The 15800-nt window shown below is 57.3% G+C and overlaps 7 protein-coding genes across 7 annotated transcripts; 4 read left to right on the top strand and 3 right to left on the bottom strand.

Annotated features, from left to right (window-relative positions):
* Positions 1–18: 18 nt before the first annotated feature.
* On the top strand, positions 19–1382 carry BO80DRAFT_476285 (putative transcription initiation factor TFIID subunit 13; the record flags this gene model as incomplete). The annotated part of the gene is made up of 2 exons (XM_025723224.1): positions 19–394; positions 488–1382. 2 exons carry the CDS (start codon positions 19–21, stop codon positions 934–936), a joined length of 825 nt encoding a protein of 274 aa, XP_025574609.1. The 3' UTR covers positions 937–1382.
* On the bottom strand, positions 1383–3073 carry BO80DRAFT_104539 (eukaryotic translation initiation factor 3 subunit F). Its single transcript, XM_025713356.1, has 3 exons — positions 2793–3073; positions 2015–2727; positions 1383–1945 (listed from the first exon to the last, which is right to left on the bottom strand). Exons 1-3 carry the CDS (start codon positions 2895–2897, stop codon positions 1726–1728), a joined length of 1038 nt encoding a protein of 345 aa, XP_025574608.1. The 5' UTR covers positions 2898–3073; the 3' UTR covers positions 1383–1725.
* Positions 3074–3510: 437 nt separating this feature from the next.
* Positions 3511–5514, top strand: BO80DRAFT_435364 (DUF1253-domain-containing protein; the record flags this gene model as incomplete). The annotated part of the gene is made up of 4 exons (XM_025720907.1): positions 3511–3673; positions 3721–3917; positions 3971–4548; positions 4596–5514. The coding sequence occupies 4 exons, from the start codon at positions 3511–3513 to the stop codon at positions 5512–5514; spliced, it is 1857 nt and encodes a 618-aa protein (XP_025574607.1).
* A 423-nt stretch (positions 5515–5937) lies between these two features.
* Positions 5938–7745, top strand: BO80DRAFT_425778 (DMT family transporter). The gene is made up of 2 exons (XM_025719602.1): positions 5938–6449; positions 6503–7745. Exons 1-2 carry the CDS (start codon positions 6132–6134, stop codon positions 7532–7534), a joined length of 1350 nt encoding a protein of 449 aa, XP_025574606.1. The 5' UTR covers positions 5938–6131; the 3' UTR covers positions 7535–7745.
* A 722-nt stretch (positions 7746–8467) lies between these two features.
* Positions 8468–9598, top strand: BO80DRAFT_325667 (uncharacterized protein; the record flags this gene model as incomplete). The annotated part of the gene is made up of 1 exon (XM_025715159.1): positions 8468–9598. A coding segment is annotated over one exon (1131 nt), but the record flags the coding sequence as incomplete, so codon positions are not given.
* Positions 9599–9697: 99 nt separating this feature from the next.
* On the bottom strand, positions 9698–11797 carry BO80DRAFT_425777 (choline-phosphate cytidylyltransferase). The gene is made up of 4 exons (XM_025719601.1): positions 10941–11797; positions 10539–10889; positions 10078–10489; positions 9698–10027 (listed from the first exon to the last, which is right to left on the bottom strand). Exons 1-4 carry the CDS (start codon positions 11462–11464, stop codon positions 9920–9922), a joined length of 1395 nt encoding a protein of 464 aa, XP_025574604.1. The 5' UTR covers positions 11465–11797; the 3' UTR covers positions 9698–9919.
* Positions 11798–12714: 917 nt separating this feature from the next.
* On the bottom strand, positions 12715–14781 carry BO80DRAFT_455824 (PP2C family serine/threonine-protein phosphatase; the record flags this gene model as incomplete). Its single annotated transcript, XM_025722135.1, has 7 exons — positions 12715–13088; positions 13153–13413; positions 13467–13673; positions 13735–13819; positions 13872–13945; positions 14049–14367; positions 14746–14781. The coding sequence occupies 7 exons, from the start codon at positions 14779–14781 to the stop codon at positions 12715–12717; spliced, it is 1356 nt and encodes a 451-aa protein (XP_025574603.1).
* Between the last annotated feature and the right edge of the window lie 1019 nt (positions 14782–15800).

Below are 15800 nucleotides of genomic sequence, written 5' to 3'. Positions count from 1 at the left end.
ACCAGCGATTCTGCCAGGATGTCTTCCGGCACCGCCCATCACCGCCTTCCCTCCGTGACCGCCGGCCGGCCTCCCGCCGCCGCTCCTTCATCATCGCGCAAATCGTCCTCTGCCCGTCCTTGTCCTCGTCCTCAGCCATCGCATATCACTTCCAGGGTCTCACCCGGCCCTCCCCGCCAACTTAGCACTGGCCATGTGCCGAGTCAACTCGCTCCTCCTTGGCCCTTCAACCCCCAGGAAACAGCGCTAATCCGAGCAGGATACCGTCCCGCCTTCACCCCGGAACCGGCCGCCGCGGACGAAGAAAACGCCTTAGCCGGAAAGACGCCCAAGATGGCGGAACCTCGCGCCCGTGCCGCTAGGCATAAGGGGCAGATGAACTTTGCGTCTGAACGTGTGTATCCTATCTCTCTAGCATTGAGGTCTACTACGCTTTTTCGTATCTTAAAGGTGTGGTTGCTAACATGAACGGTGAACGATGTGTTAGTCCGTCTGTTGCTCCTTGCTTATGGCGACCCCAGTCCCCACCCTTCATTTTCCCCCGAACCACTCCCCGAAACCGTTCGCGTGCTCGACGAGATCGTCACAGACTTCGTTCTCGAAATGTGTCACGGAGCGGCGCAGTACGCGAGCTACTCCCGCCGACAGAAGATCAAGGTGGATGATTTCCGCTTCGCGCTACGTCGGGACCCGAACAAGCTGGGCCGTGTTCAGGAATTACTGCGCATGGAGCGCGAGTTGAAAGAAGCGCGGAAGGCGTTTGATCAGAACGATGATCAGGTCGGGAACTTGAAGGATGCGGGCAAAAAGGGCCTCGAGGAACTTGGGGAAAGCGTCGATGGGAAGAAGGGTAAAGGAAAGGGAAAGAAATCTGCCAGAAGAGATTCGGATGTCACAGAAGATGCGTTGCCGAAGAAGAGAAAGGCCCTGGGATGAGAGCTGATGCACTCCTGATGTGTCGCTCTAGCTGCTTCGGTTTTTATCTGCCGTTGACTGGCGTTGAGGGTGGGAATGGGCTGCTTTCGTATCATATCTATCATATATCCATTATCTGGTCGGCATCGGGGGCGTTTATCAAGATGGATGGTTAGTTTATTGCTCTTTAGCTTATCGGGAATCCATCCGACTCAAAAGGGTTAAGCTGCTGTAGATAAGAGTGCTCCAACTCCTTACCTCAACAGTAGCTTCATCAGCTTCAACCATCCCTCCATTGCATATACATGAATACCCAGACTCCCAATCTACACTACACCTCTAATATATGACCCCCCACAGAAGACAAACAAGGGGAAGTTCAACCTCCACTAGAGGTAGATCGTTGCTAGCAACATCAACATCAACAGCAGCAGAATCATAGGTCATCAGCTCTTCTCTTTTTCCCATTTTCCATTTCCAAGCACACTCTGAACAAAGCCAGACGGACTCCCATACGCCGTGCTTCTTTTCTTTCCTTTTCCATTCCGTTCCGGATAGTTCGTTTTCAGTTATCTCTGTTCACCCAGGATTTCTTTTTGTTCCTTTTGCGGATGCAGTGCCGCCATGCCAGACCGAAATATAGATCAAGTGACCGTGGCTGATAACAGGGCATTGGACATATCCCAAGACAAGGGGTAAATGGTGCTTTCAAATAAACAGAGAAGGAATATGAAAGAGAAAAAAAAATTGCACAATGAATAATGTTAAAGAAGAATGGAAAGGTTTCGTTATAATAACCCTATATCACTCTTACGCGCGAGCCTCCTCTCCACTGCGCTCTTGGCGCTGTTGCCCGCCCCGGCCTCCTTTGCCGCCCCGTTGGCCACCACGCTGACCTCCCGACTCGGCGTTGCCGGACTCGCCTCCCAGAGTCAGCTGGGCGGTGGCTAGACGGTTGGACAGCTCCATCTGTGTCCGGATGGTGTTGGCCAGGTACGACACGACCAGAACGTCCTGGATGTGGTTGTTGCTGGGGTGGGTTAGTCAGATACTCGGATTCCTATCGGGGGAGAAGGTGGGGGGGGGGGGGGGAACATACAAATCACGCTCGATATCAGCAGGCTCCACCTTGGGCGCCAGGGCCAGGGTGTTAAGCAGGAACTGGCCCATGGCCGTCGAAGCAGGCGCCTCCTCATCAATGACCGACTCGACATAGCGGGAAACCCGGTCAATCATGCCCAGCACATCCTCGATCGCACGCTCCAGAGCCTCGATGTCGGTGAAGATGTTGGCGGCACGCTCCTCAGCATCCCGGGCCGAAGCAATCGCCTCCAGACCGCTCTTCTCGGCCTCGCCGTAACGGATCTCGTAGGGAACGGGGATGAAGGCGGCGCTGTCCGCGGCTCTCTCGGCGGTCACACCGACGGGGGCGGAGATGTAGGCGCGGGTCTCGATATCCTTTCCAGCCTCGGTGGACACGGTCAAGTGAACGGCGGGGTGAGGCCATGTGCCATCGCCCTGGCCGCTGTAGAAGTTCTGGATCAAGGCGGAAAAGGTGTTCAGCTCGGACGCCGTGGCGTACCAACCGACGAGCACTTCCTTGGGGTTGGCCTTCAGGTGCAGGGCCAGCATCTGCTTCTGGTATTCCATGTCCACCTCAACCTGGTCTGTCGTCTCCGTGTGTCCGACAGCGAAGGTGCTGCGGATTTCCACCTCGGTGCCATCCTCGGACCTGGTTCCCAGCAGAGTACCGATGACACGCTCCTGGTCGGCGTTGCGACGGAGGGAGTGGTCCAAGATCGAGAAGAGGGCCTATGAGGCGACGTTAGCATCGGGATCGTGTTCCCCAGGGCATCAGCATCCGCTGTCACACGTACCTGGGGCTGGATGACAACGTTCAGAGGGGCGGTAGTCGGTGCAGTCCCCACTGCCACGGGGCCCAGAGGGCGAGCGAGGTGAAGGAAGGAATCAGTGTCAGCCATGATGGGAAGTAGGTCGAACGGTCTCTCGGGTTGATCGCGTCCTGGCCGTGGGGGAGAAGTGGCACTCTGGGGTCGGTCTTCTAATTAAATCTTCCGCCTCTGCTGCGGCGGAGGTTCTGCTGCGAGGCTCAAATTGTGTGTGCGCAAAGCGAATTTCGCGCTAAGATAAGATAAGCCGCTCCAACGCCGCGAAAAAATAATCCGCCCAGGGCCTTGCTTAGTAGCACCACTGTGCCTGTTTCCTTTTTATTATTATTTCAATGGCTCCTCCAAGAGGTAGAGGTTCGAGAGGCCGCGGACGAGGCTCCAGGGGTGGTCCTGTTCGTCGCCGTGGCGGCTTCCAAGCGTCTCGAGTGGACGAGATAGAGTGAGCACGACTCCCGCGCCGTCACTACATGCACGCTGACCAACTCGTAGGTCGGCTGATTCTTCAGAGGGCGAAGGTAGCTCGGTGGATGAGCGTATGGAAGATGACTTCGAGGAGGAACCGATGGATGTTGGCTCGTCGAGCGACGAAGAGGACGACCAGAAGGCGGGGCGGCCTTATAACGAGCTGCTGCAACTGTTGAACACCTCCACTGACACCAAGGGCCCAGCCCGGAAGAAGAGAAAGATGGATCATGGGAAAACCGAAACCATTGAGGTGGCTCGCGAGGATCCTGATACGGAGGATGAAGCAGCCGGTGGGGACGATCTACAGCAACAAGAGCCTTCGGATGAAGAGGACAATGGGAACCAGGAGGAGGCTGAAGCACAAGATAGCGATGGTGAAGATGGTAGGACTGTTGATCTGCTTGTTGTTCGACCCGCTGACGTCTAGCAGACAACGATCCGTTCGACACGCACTTTACGATCCCGAAGGAAGACGAGCTCGCCCAGAAGATCAAGGCTATTGGAGAAAACAAGTGGAAGAGCAACAAGAAGGAGCTCCCCGATGGGCTGCGACTTGTGCGCTCGATTCCTGATACTGGGGACGATGCGACCTGGCTACCCCCCATGAAGCACGTTTCAAGCGTCAAGGTGAGCGTGGCGGTACCTATCTACCATCACATAGACTGACCGGGATGACACAGCTTAAGCGGAAACTGAAAGAGCCTGCCACGAACAACATTCCCGAGATTACTGGACAGGCGCAGCATCTTGCGCCGTACATCTTCGGCTACCAGGACGTCCTGTATGGAGCCCGGACCGCATCCAACTCGGCCCAGATGCGCGACCTTCTGGCCCTCCACGCCACCAACCACGTGCTCAAGACTCGCGACCGCGTGCTAAAGAACAACGCCCGTTTGGCCAAGGAGCAAGACGCGGACCTCGATGTGCGGGATCAGGGCTTTACTCGGCCCAAGGTGCTCTATCTACTGCCGACCAAGCAGGCCTGCGTGCGGGCCGTCGAGTCCATCACGCGGTTCTTCCAGCCCGAGCAACAGGAGAACAAGAAGCGTCTGCTCGACACCTTCTCTGGCCCTGAAGACAAGTCGTGGGAGAGCAAGCCGGAGGACTTCCGCGACTTGTTCGGTGGCAACGACGATGACATGTTCCGCCTGGGCGTCAAATTCACCCGCAAGACGGTCAAGTATTTTGCGCAATTCTACACCTCCGACATGATCCTAGCCAGTCCCCTCGGCCTGCGCACCATCATGGATCAAGCAGAGTAAGCCACCACGCCATTGTCTCGGGACCGGCACTAACCCCTCGCAGTGCGAAAAAACGGGACCACGATTTCCTCTCGTCCATTGAAGTGGTGATTGTGGACCACGCAGATGCGCTGCTCATGCAGAACTGGGACCACATCGACTACATCCTCAAGCACCTCAACCTGCAACCCCGCGAGGCGCACGGATGCGACTTTAGTCGCGTGCGGACGTGGTACCTGGACAACAACGCGCGGTATGTGCGGCAGCTGATCATGCTGGCGTCGTTTGTGACCCCCGAGATGAACTCGGTGTTCTCGACGCAGATGCACAACACCTCGGGCAAAATCAAGGCGACGCCGACGCACGTGGGCGCCATCGCCGACGTGCCGCTCCCGGTCTCGGTCAAGCAGACCTTTTCCCGCTTCGACTGTCTCTCGCCGGCGAAAGACCCCGATGCTCGGTTCAAGCACTTTACCACGACCGTGCTCTCCTCCCTCGTCCGCGACATCACCTCCGGTCGCGGCAAGTCCAGCGCCGGTGGCACGCTGATCTTCATCCCCTCCTACCTCGACTTTGTACGGGTGCGCAACTACTTTGCCACCTCGGCGCAGACGACCAACGTCTCTTTCGGCGCCATCTCGGAATACACCGACGCGCGGGATACAGGACGGGCGCGATCACATTTCATGAACGGACGGCAGTCGGTGCTGCTGTACACGGAGCGTGTACACCACTTCCGGCGGTACCAGATCCGGGGCGTGAAGCGCATCATCATGTACGGGGTACCGGAGAACCCGACCTTCTACGGTGAGCTGGTCGGGTTCCTGGGGTTGGATCCAGCGGGGGTGGTCGAGGCGGCTGAGGGAGGCGTGCGGGCCTTGTTCTCCAAGTGGGATGCGCTGAAGCTGGAGCGGATTGTGGGGAGTAAGCGCGTGGGCAATATGTTGCGTGAGAAGGGGGGGGATACATTCAGCTTCATGTAGATACTCCTAGTAAATCTTTGTATTCTATTTCGCGAGCTTGCCGCTCAATATACAATCCCCTCTGAATCTTGTGCAATTATGCGATCTGCCCTGTGATAGTGCCTAGTACTCTGTACGGAATGTACCAATGTATATCCGACACCCATCCCCAACCAAGGCAGCAGCAGCACCACCCCCAAGAATGACAATGCACGTACAGTATACATACACGACAATCCTTCAGAAACCCCATCAAAAGCAAATCTCACCCAAACCAATCACATCCAAATGTCTACCTAACTTACTACCCGGATATATATCCAGCTCCAACCTAAGAAAGCACAGTGTCACAAGGGCCGATTAGTCATTCAGCCCGACGGCCGATCGCGGCTCTCATTTTGCATTCTTTTTTTTTTTTTTTCAAAACATATAAAGTAAGGTTGAGGAAGGGTGGTCAGTCGGGTTTGTCTGACATACATTCAATTCACCTGCCTACCTAGCTATCTATTATCTGGATAGAGAGATACTAGATACTGGATACCTACTGGAATTGGTATCTAGTTCTAGATTTGAGTTCGAGGTGACTTCACGGGACTCAATCAAGAACCACCGGAAACAACAAGGCTCCCTCCCTCTCAATGGCTTCCTCGAATCCACTCGACGCCGCTTGCGTCACGGGGTCCCAAGCGTCCTCGTCGTCTTTAAACCCGGGGGTGTACGAACGTCAGGATGAAAATAGTCCGTTGCTGGCACGTTCGCAACCTATTGCTGGCGATGGGGTTGGTGCGACTATGAACTCGAAGCAATCCTGGTGGACGAGGGCGCAGGATGTCTGGTTCCAGGGTAAAGGCATGATCCTTGTCATGTGTGCTATGTTCTTTGGCGCGTCGATGAATGTCATGACTCAGTTTTTGGAGATTAAGGGACGCGAGGGGAAGGGGTTTCATCCGTTTCAGGTGAGTGGTCTTGGGGTTGGTGGTGGTGGTATCGGGCCTGGCTGATAGGATAGATTCTCTTCGCGCGCATGTCGATCACCGTCGTCGCGAGTTACCTCTACATGTGGTATGCGCGGGTGCCCCATCCGTTTGGGACCCGCGATGTCTTCACGCTTCTGATGCTGCGCGCGAGCGGTGGCTTCTTTGGTGTCTACGGGCTCTACTACTCCGTTCAGTATCTGCCGCTGTCCGAGGCCACTGTGGTGACCTTCCTGGCGCCCATTCTCAGCTGCTATGCTTGCTCGCTGTTGATCCCCAATGAGACCTTCACGCGCAAGCAGCAGCTGGCCGGCCTGGTCTCCCTGGCGGGTGTCATCCTCATCGCTCGTCCGTTCCCGTTCATGAGAGCCGGGGCCGCCGACCCCGAGCCGGATCAAGGGGATAAGCCCGGCGCCACCGACAGCTACCACCATGTGCTGGCCATCGTGGTCGCCTTGGTGGGCGTGCTAGGCGCCTCGTGTGCGTACACGACGATCCGAATGATCGGCCAGCGCTGCCACCCGCTCGTCTCGGTCACGTACTTTTCGTCGTTCACGACGGTCGTGGCCACGCTGGCGATGCTGCTCGTGCCCTCGATCCCACTGGAGCTCCCGGGCACGCTGTTGGAATGGACCCTGCTCCTGGGCCTGGGGGTGAGTGGCTTCCTGCTGCAGTTCCTGCTCACCGCCGGCTTGTCGTATGCGCCGCCGCCGCGGACGCCCAAGGCGCCGGCGGAGTGGGATCAGCGGAACTATGGGACGCGCGAGGAGGCGCCGGCCAAGCCGTCGTCGTCCGGGTCGCGGGCCACCTTTATGCTGTACACGCAGATGCTGTTTGCGGTGTTCTATGACCGGGCAGTCTGGGGGAGCACGCTATCGGCGGTGAGCTGGGCGGGCTCGGTGCTGATCCTGGTGAGCGCCATGTATGTGGCCACGGCGCGCGAGGGCGCCAAGGGGGCCGCGAGCGAGGGCAAGCAAGAGAATGAGGGGACGGATGGCATCCGAGCGGCGGCTACAGCTGCAGGAGACCTGGAGGAAGGCGGGGAAAGGCAACGGGGGCGCGGATGAGGCAACACACGCGACGATCTGAGGGATTTGAGCGCATGTTTTCGCAAGGAGCACGGGTGTCACAGCGCATGGACGACGGCGGGGAGCTGGTTCGAGCGATGCCACATGTTTGGGAGCGCATTGCATAGCATGGGCATATCATGGCATATATACGGCGTAGACGGCTGGCACGCATGATGATATGATGAATGACAGGATTGATTGGATGATGGTGATGCCAGTGAGGCGGTCCATGTCTGGTACGCGCTAGTAAATGACGCCAGCCCCGATGCGGCAAGGGTCGCAGCGAGCTCCACTCCAATGGCATCCCTCAAATTGCAGGAACCGCCGTGAGTGGAGGTGTCGATCCGGGGTGGTCAAGACACAGCTGAGAATGGGTCTCAGGTACCTAGGGACACACCCGAGGGGAGAGCTTCCACGGAGTCCAGAGTACACCCCGGAGCACTCTGATCCTATGCATGTCGAGGGACCTGTCACCGTGGCGCTTCCAATCAGAGGTCGCCCCTCGCCGCCTGCGACATGTGATTGGCCGCCACCCCGTCATAGGGTTGCACCTGAAGCAGTATTTAGTATTTATATGAACCGTTCGAGGCTCTGATATACTCCGTATATTACGGACGCATCATGGGCTGCGTGTTTTCTGCTCTGTATATATGGCCTCGGGCCTAATTCGCTCTCTTACAAGTCAATTAGATTCTCCTACCCATGCTCTATCTTCCTCGAATACATACACTCCCCGATTAGATCTTACAGCATCACCACTCATAGACTACCACCATCACTCCCACCACCGCGACCTATACAGTATACAGTATCCACACCCACAACTATACACACACACACACACACACACACACACACACACACACACACACACACACACACATATATATATATCCTAAAGAGAGAGAGATATACCTCAGAGACAGCAGAATGCGCCACTTCGACACCTGGCTCATCCGCGACCCCTACTCCATCTTCCACTACTACCCCAGCGGCCGTCGCTGGTCCGAAACCCTTCGCGAGATGATCCAAACCCGTCAAATCTGCAGTCCAGATGCTGCCTCCAATGCCTCCAACACCCCCATCCCCTTCGCCGACAGCACCTCCCAACCCACCAGCGCCTTCTTCCAACGTCTCCCCCCGGAAATCCGGCTCATGATCTACGCTTACGTCTTTGGTGAGGACACCACCATCCATCTGGTGCAAGTGAAGGATCAGATCCGTCATGTGCGATGCACGCATCCGGCCCCGTTGGAAAAACATCGGCAGTGTTGTCCGGCGACGGTGGCGAGGTGGCGGACTCTTACCAGCAATCCTACCACAAACACCACTACCACCAACACCAGCACCACAAACACAAGAACCACATCCAAACCCACCACCACCCCTTCCCCCCCTCAACCCTCAAAAGAATCAGAACCCCCATCCAAACTCTACCCGCACACCTCCCCCCTCCTCCCCCCCCTCCTCTCCACGCCCCAACACACCACCGCCCCCCTCCACACCTGCAAAGCCATGTACACCGAGTCCGCCCCCCTCCTGTACCGCACCTTCACCTTCGACACCGACGACCTCTACACCCTCCTCGCCTTCACCACGCACCTTCCCCCCCCGCATCGCCACTCCCTCCGCGCCCTCACAATCCACTACACCCCTATCTGGACGCCCTTCTCCACCGACGAACCGCATGCGTTCTCTGTCTATACGCATACGCATAATGATGAGTTGTGGGTGGCCGTTTGGGAGGTCGTGAGGCGGTGTACAGGGTTGGAGGTGGTACGGCTGGGGTTGGATTTGGGACGGTGGGTGGGGGTTGGGATGGGGGGAAATGCTGGGAGGGTTGCGGGGGGGCGTCGTGTGCCGTTTGGGGTGCGGGAGAAGTGGGTGCAGCCGGTGTTGAAGGTACGGGGCTTGAAGCGGTTCGAGTTGGGGGTGGTGGTGAAGTGTGATCGGGTGGCGAGGCGCGTGTTGGAGGTGGATGGGTTGGTGAGGGAGGTGGAGGCCTTTAGGGAGGGGGTGAGTAGGGTCGTCTGTCAGCCTCGGGAGGAGGAGGAGGAGGATGATAATGAGGTGAAGGGGAAGCAGGCACAGAGGTTGGCGATTGCAGCGGCGTGATCAGGGTGGTGGTGGTGGTGGTGGCGGCGGCGATGTGGCTACAATAGAAAGACATACCTAGGAATTAGAATGCATCTAACAATCTAGCTGTACATTATCCCTCGCATGCATTCAATCCCCATGCAATTTACCCAACCGGACATTCAGCAATCAATTTCATCACTCCAACCAGCATTACCGTCCCGAATGTTCCGATTCTATCCCCAACCGGCTCCCAGCCAAAAAAAATGTCGTCGTCGCTAACTTACACCGCTACATCCTCGTAGATTAAGAGTGAGGCGTCGCCTCCGTGCTGCGTTCCACCTCTGACTCGTGGTCTTCCTCGCTCGTCGGCGACGGCGCCCGGCTGCCCACCAGAGAGTGCCGACTGCGCATCTGGCCATTGTTAGCGATGCCTCTAAGGATCAAGAATCCAGCGCACTCACCCATGCCCGAACACCCCCAATCAGCCCCAAGCTGTAGCCCGTCGCAAAGTCCGGCTCGTTCCGGCCGTTGCCAATCGTGCTCTCGGGACGTCCCAGCGCCTCCACCCGCGAAACATGCGCCTTGCTGCCCAGCACCGGACTGGTCACTCCGCTGCGCGAGCTGCCCAGGTCCACGCTGTTCCGTGCGCTCGACAGCGGGCTGTTCGGCCGGCTGTTCTGCCAGAACTGTCGCAGCTCCCGACCCAGCTCCTGACCCGTTGTCGTCCAGTTGGTCCGGATGCTGTCCCGGAGCTCCGCCACATGTCGCTTGATCTCCAGCTCGTTCTTCTTGATCCAGGACACGTTCAGCTCCTGACGGGATGCTCCACGCTTGAACTGTCGGGAAATATACCGATCGTAGTCACGAACGATTCTGCAGCCTCGTATTAGCCGCTGTGCATCCCCAACCCACCACAACTCACCTGGTGATAATGCCCGTCGTGCTCACTCCCTCCGTCCGCTGCGTAACCAAAAACTTGCCTTGGGCCTTGATCGGGGCATAGATGTCATCGCCCTCGTCTGCGCCATATGGCAAATCGTCATGTGCCACATAATCGATCTGGTGCTCGTCGATAAATTCCGGCGTCACGATCCAGGGACAGTCAGGAATCACTTCATCCACCCATTTGCAATGGCGAAGACTCTCGGCGCGCTCCGCGCCGCTCAACACTGTCAAACCCTTGCGCTTGTGTGTTTCGTCATCCCCGGTCACACCCACAATCAGATACACCTCCGGGAACGCTTTCTTAGCCTGCTCCAGTTGTCGCATGTGACTGCACACCCCTTGTTAGCAGCGGAACGGCAACCCGACGAAAGACACGTACCCCACATGGAATAAATCGAACACACCATCCGCATACACCCGCACCGGTCGCCCCGTTGGGGGAGGATTGGTGCGATAACCCACGGGATCTTGAATGCCACCCCGGTCTGGCGGCCGCATCAACCGCTCTGATGTATCTACCTGCAATCCCGGCCGGCTCTTGCTCCGCGTCTCAATGTCACTGCTCGCCACGGTGGTCTCGGACGGCTCACCCGGGTCCTCCTTGCTGACGGCCGATGGTGCGTCGGGCAGGTCGCCGTTGGACGCCGGGACGAGGGCTTCACTGACGGACGCCTTCCGGGCCCGCTTGGTGGGCGGAACGGTGCCGGAAGTGACGTCGAGGGACGACTGTTTCTTGTGCTTGCTGGGCAGCGGGATGGCCGAGCCGGTGGACTCGTCGCCTTCCTCCCCGGACGCGTCGCGGGAGGAGGGCTGCAGGAGCTCTGCAGGTGAGGGAATGGCGACATTGGCGGGAAGATGTTGGGAACCGCTGCGCTTCCGTTTCGAGGACGGGGGAGAGGACATGGTGGCTGACCGAGGAGCACAGCTCGACTGCTGTCGGAGGATTAAACAGGAAGGGAGAAACCAGAAGCCAGATCGAAGCGAGCGGTGGGAATTGAATCAGGAGGCGTGAGGTGAGACAAGACAAGAGGACAGAAAACCGAGGGAGAGGAGGAGGAAGAGGGAAGAGGGAGGGAGCAGCACGGGCGGTGCCGGGGAATGGGATCCAAGGCAAGAGGGGGATGAATTCCCTCAACAAACCATGGGACTGGGAGGTGGGAGAGGTGGGAGAGGGAGAGAAGAGAAGCAGGAGAGACAATCGACGAGCCGAAGCGACTAAAGCACGACTAAGTCGAGCGACGAGCACAAAATCTGCCTGCGCCAGCATGAAGATACTCCATACCGCAACGGTACCGCGTACCTTACTGAATCCTGCGGTGTACGGCCGGGGGTCCCACCCGGGTTCCGAGTACCGTATGGTATGTATGCCCATCGGTCCCTTTCATTCGATCGCTCGGCCGAACTCGATGATCCCCACCACTGCTACTACTACTACTACTTGTACCCTGTCCAGTCTACACATCGCGTCGATCGCTCGAACCCTCGGCACAGCCAACGTTTCTATATGCATACGATCTGAAAGGCTTTGACATACATGCCCGCTTCCATCCCTCGTCCAGAAACGCCGTGGCTGAAGCATTCGAACATGTCAGTTCCGCTCCTCAGGCACCGCCGGATCTCCTTCCGACCTGACCGACTGGTTACGCCATGTCAGGTCCGGCGGACACGGTGACAGTGGAGCCGAAGCAAAGAAATGGGACAATCGTGGAGATATCATGGTTCATCAACAGTGCGTTTTGTGCGGTATCTTGTTCATGGCATGAAACAGACGTACTCTCGTGAGGCCTGCCGCTCGCGGCTCTGCATAAAATGGAAAACATAACAAAACCCTCCGACCCGATCCCATGCATCCACCCCGCAGCTAAATGCCGAAATCGCGAGTGACTAGAGACAGGCCCCCCCCCCGGCAACGTCTGCCGCCTCCTCTGCAACCACCGGGCCGTTCAAGGGGACTCGGGAGGGTAATAGATAGATGGGTTGGTTGGAAGGAAGCCTGGCGCTTCAGAAGGGCCAAGGAAGAGCACAGAATTGTAAAGGAGAAAAAATGGAAACAGCAGTCGTAGAATCACACGAGGATGGTTTTCAAAGAACCAAAATAAAAGAGAAAGGGGAAAGGGGAAATATTAGGGAGAAATGCAAGAGATCCATCATGACTACGAACTCGTAGGCTTTTGCGGTGTTCCAGCGGCGCTGCCGGACGAACCCTCCGCGGTGGCGGACGGCGACTCCGAAATCTCAGTCGCATCCGCCCGGGGGGTGTCCTTGGACTGTGGCCCAGGAGTCCCCTCCCGTTCATTCCGAGCCGCATCGGGAGTGTCACGGCGCACCTGGTTGGCAAGGTCCTGGTCTTCCTCAGCCTGGTCAAAGAGTTCGTCATCGTTCTGCTCCGGAATCAATTCAGTGCCGTCCCCCAGGAGGATGATGCGGCCCGAGCGGACGCTGAAGCCACGCGCACGGTCGTTTTCCATGTCAAAGTCATCCGGGTTCTCCTCGAATTGATTACGGATGCCGGGGCCGCGGAACTCAGCTGCACCCCCCGTTCAGTCAGTAGGGATTGGAATGGGAGGCCGTGGGATCCTCGAGAGACTTGCCGTACTCGGGCGGAGCGCAAGGGCCGTCGCCGTTCGCCACGCGCTCAGCGATCTGGTTGTACCACTCCTCTTTGGTCCTACCGTTCAGGAGACCGATGATGATCATCGTCATGTTGTCACAGCCAACGCCGCCGGTTTCGCTGTTGGAGGCCAGGCAGTTGTCCATCATGTTCTCACAGATCCGGTAGAGATCCTGCTTCGCGGCAATACCGCGGCGGACGAACTCCACCACGGACTGCGAGGACTGGCAATCCCAGATACCTGTAATCCGCATTAGCGACCCCGAAGCCACCGGCGCCAATCATAAGACTCACCGTCGCAGGCGATCACGAGAAACTCGTCATCGTCACTCAGGTCATGTACCGTCACGTCGGGATAAGCAGTGACAATTTGTTGCTCAGGAGACAGCTCGGGACTCTTCTTGAATTCAAAGTCTCCAATGGCCCGCGACAAAGCCAGGTTACCATTGACACGGCCAAAGTCGACGAAGCCACCGGCAGCGCTAATACGAGCCTTTTCGCCTATTGTCGTGGTCAACACAATCCCAGTGGGGTTCAATTCAGGATACAGGGGCGGATGTACCTTCATTCTGAGGCTTGTGATCAAACGAAAGCGGCTTTGCGCGGCCCTTGACACCGAGCACGGAGCGAGAATCACCAGCATTGGCCTAGAGCCCGTTAGATTCCACTCAGACCATGTCGCCTATTTCGGATACGTACCACCCAGATCTTGTGCTTCGAGATGACGCTGACGGCTGCGGTACAGCCTGACACTTCCTCCTCGTACTTCGGGTCTAGTCGGGTCAGTCCGTTGCTACTTCGGAGGGACACGACAGGAATGAAAGGAGAGAGGCGGGTAGAGAGGTTGCCCGGACTCCGATAATAGCGCTCACGAACCTTCCAAAATAGCCCGGTCGGTAGCGAGGAAGCCATCCTTGAGGGCCTGTTCGATGTCGCCCTTGGCGAATGATTCCTGCTTCGCGACGATCTTGTGGACATTCTCCCCAGCGAATAATGCTACTTTGTCCCCACCGTGCCCGTCATATACACCAAAGAAAGCAAGTCGTTTGTCAGGATCGGTCGGTTTTTCATTCTGGTCGGCGAATTTGGCCTGGAGGTCTAGCACAGAGGCATGGGCATCCTCCATGCTGATTCGCCATCCCTGCATGGCCGAGACACCGTATATACAGCATTCATCTTGGCCCTCAGCGGAAGTCTAGATACCACCCCATTTTGGTTAGTGAGATTGTAGGAAAGAGCGAGAGGTCCGGAACACAATGGAATGGTGACAGGTCATCCTCCCGGAATCGCGTGCAGGAAATTTTCATCCTTCTGTGGAGGGACCCCGCGGGGGGGGGGAGTGGTAGATCACCACACTTGCAGCCCCTCCGACACAAAGAGAAGTGATAAAATAAACACAAGAGCGAACAGCGGACCAGGCAAGAGTCATGGTGGGCGACAGAAAAATTGCAACACCGTGTGGGTATGGGGGGGAATGGCAATGCGGATGGTGCGAGATTGGAATGGCGTAAGATGCTTTGCAGTGTGGGGGAAGATCAAAGACCAGGCAAGCAGCGTGCTCCTTTTCACTCACCTTTTCGACGACGGGCTCGGACAAGGTCTGACCCATGATTTCTAGTGAGTCGCAATTAACTGTTCACGCAGACAGAAGGCCCGTTACAGACATACACCACGGTGGGGGAGGAGCAGGAGGGAAAGTTTCAAGGCCGGAGGATCTTTGAGGGGGGGGAAGACGAGGGGAGGGGAGAGGAAGAGCCAGCAGATCAGGTGGAAGGGAGGATTAGGTTGGCTGGAGGGCAAGGGCAGAATGACTATTCGGGGAGGCGGCGAGCGGGACTGGCCCAGTGAAAAAAAAGGGTGAGTGAGCAGCGGAGGAGCCAAGGAGGAATCAATAATAATCCAGCCTGGAGTATCCGGAGGACGGTGGAAGAAAGAGTTGGGTAGGCGGGTACAAGGTGGTGGACTGGGTGGTAGCACCTATCAATGGGGGGAGTGGGGACCCGATTCAACGATGACGATAGCTCTGGATTACGGGACAGTTCAAATCAAAACCCTATCAGTTATAACAGAACCCCCAGGGGACCGCCCGACGTTAGGAGGGGTGGTGTCACAGGAAGGGGCAGAGATTTTCTGCACGATAATGGGCATCAATGATTATCTGGCCATGGGGAGATTACTGATTTTCCCCCCAAGGGCGTCAGCCGCAGCCAGAGGGAGCAAAGCAGCATGTACGGGAGTACCTCCAGCGTACCTCCACTTCTGTCGGGAGGTGGGCAGTTGGGCCAGGCTGCAAAGGTAAGGTACTCGCCTGGTACCTACACTATACCATACAGGCCTGGCCGGTCTCGGCAGGCGGTAGGCCCGAAAGGGGAAGAGCCGGAAGCTGCCAGTCGCGTGCCTCTGGAACCGGCAGTGAATCGACAATGACGAAAATCCCTTGGCGTCGGCTGACCAAGTACGTACAGTAGACGGAGTACCTCCCCTGCCTCCCCTGATGCCTCCCCAGGCGATAAGATGCAGCCTCCCCAACCGAAGAGCTTATGGCGGAGCTGAACCGGGAGCTCCATGCTGTCCTCCAGCCATGGTGTCCGTGCGTCAGCCCTCACCCGACCCAGCATGTCGTCGGAT

Source organism: Aspergillus ibericus (genome assembly GCF_003184845.1).
Source record: "Aspergillus ibericus CBS 121593 unplaced genomic scaffold BO80scaffold_23, whole genome shotgun sequence".
In the NCBI taxonomy this organism is placed as follows: Eukaryota; Fungi; Ascomycota; class Eurotiomycetes; order Eurotiales; family Aspergillaceae; genus Aspergillus; species Aspergillus ibericus.
Note: the sequence above shows the minus strand (reverse complement) of the source record. Positions and strands in the feature narration are given on the sequence as shown.

Bases quoted from the DNA above. Each gene is read 5' to 3' on its own strand.
- BO80DRAFT_104539 (XM_025713356.1), bottom strand. From the start codon at position 2,897: ATGGCTGACACTGATTCCTTCCTTCACCTCGCTCGCCCTCTGGGCCCC. The intron at 2,728-2,792 runs GTACGTGTGACA...GTCGCCTCATAG, and splicing joins ACGTTGTCATCCAGCCCCAG to GCCCTCTTCTCGATCTTGGA. The intron at 1,946-2,014 runs GTATGTTCCCCC...AACCCACCCCAG, and splicing joins GCTGATATCGAGCGTGATTT to CAACAACCACATCCAGGACG.
- BO80DRAFT_425778 (XM_025719602.1), top strand. From the start codon at position 6,132: ATGGCTTCCTCGAATCCACTCGACGCCGCTTGCGTCACGGGGTCCCAA. The intron at 6,450-6,502 runs GTGAGTGGTCTT...CTGATAGGATAG, and splicing joins AGGGGTTTCATCCGTTTCAG to ATTCTCTTCGCGCGCATGTC.
- BO80DRAFT_425777 (XM_025719601.1), bottom strand. From the start codon at position 11,464: ATGTCCTCTCCCCCGTCCTCGAAACGGAAGCGCAGCGGTTCCCAACAT. The intron at 10,490-10,538 runs GTGAGTTGTGGT...ACGAGGCTGCAG, and splicing joins ACGACGGGCATTATCACCAG to AATCGTTCGTGACTACGATC. The intron at 10,028-10,077 runs GTGAGTGCGCTG...AACAATGGCCAG, and splicing joins TTGGGGGTGTTCGGGCATGG to ATGCGCAGTCGGCACTCTCT.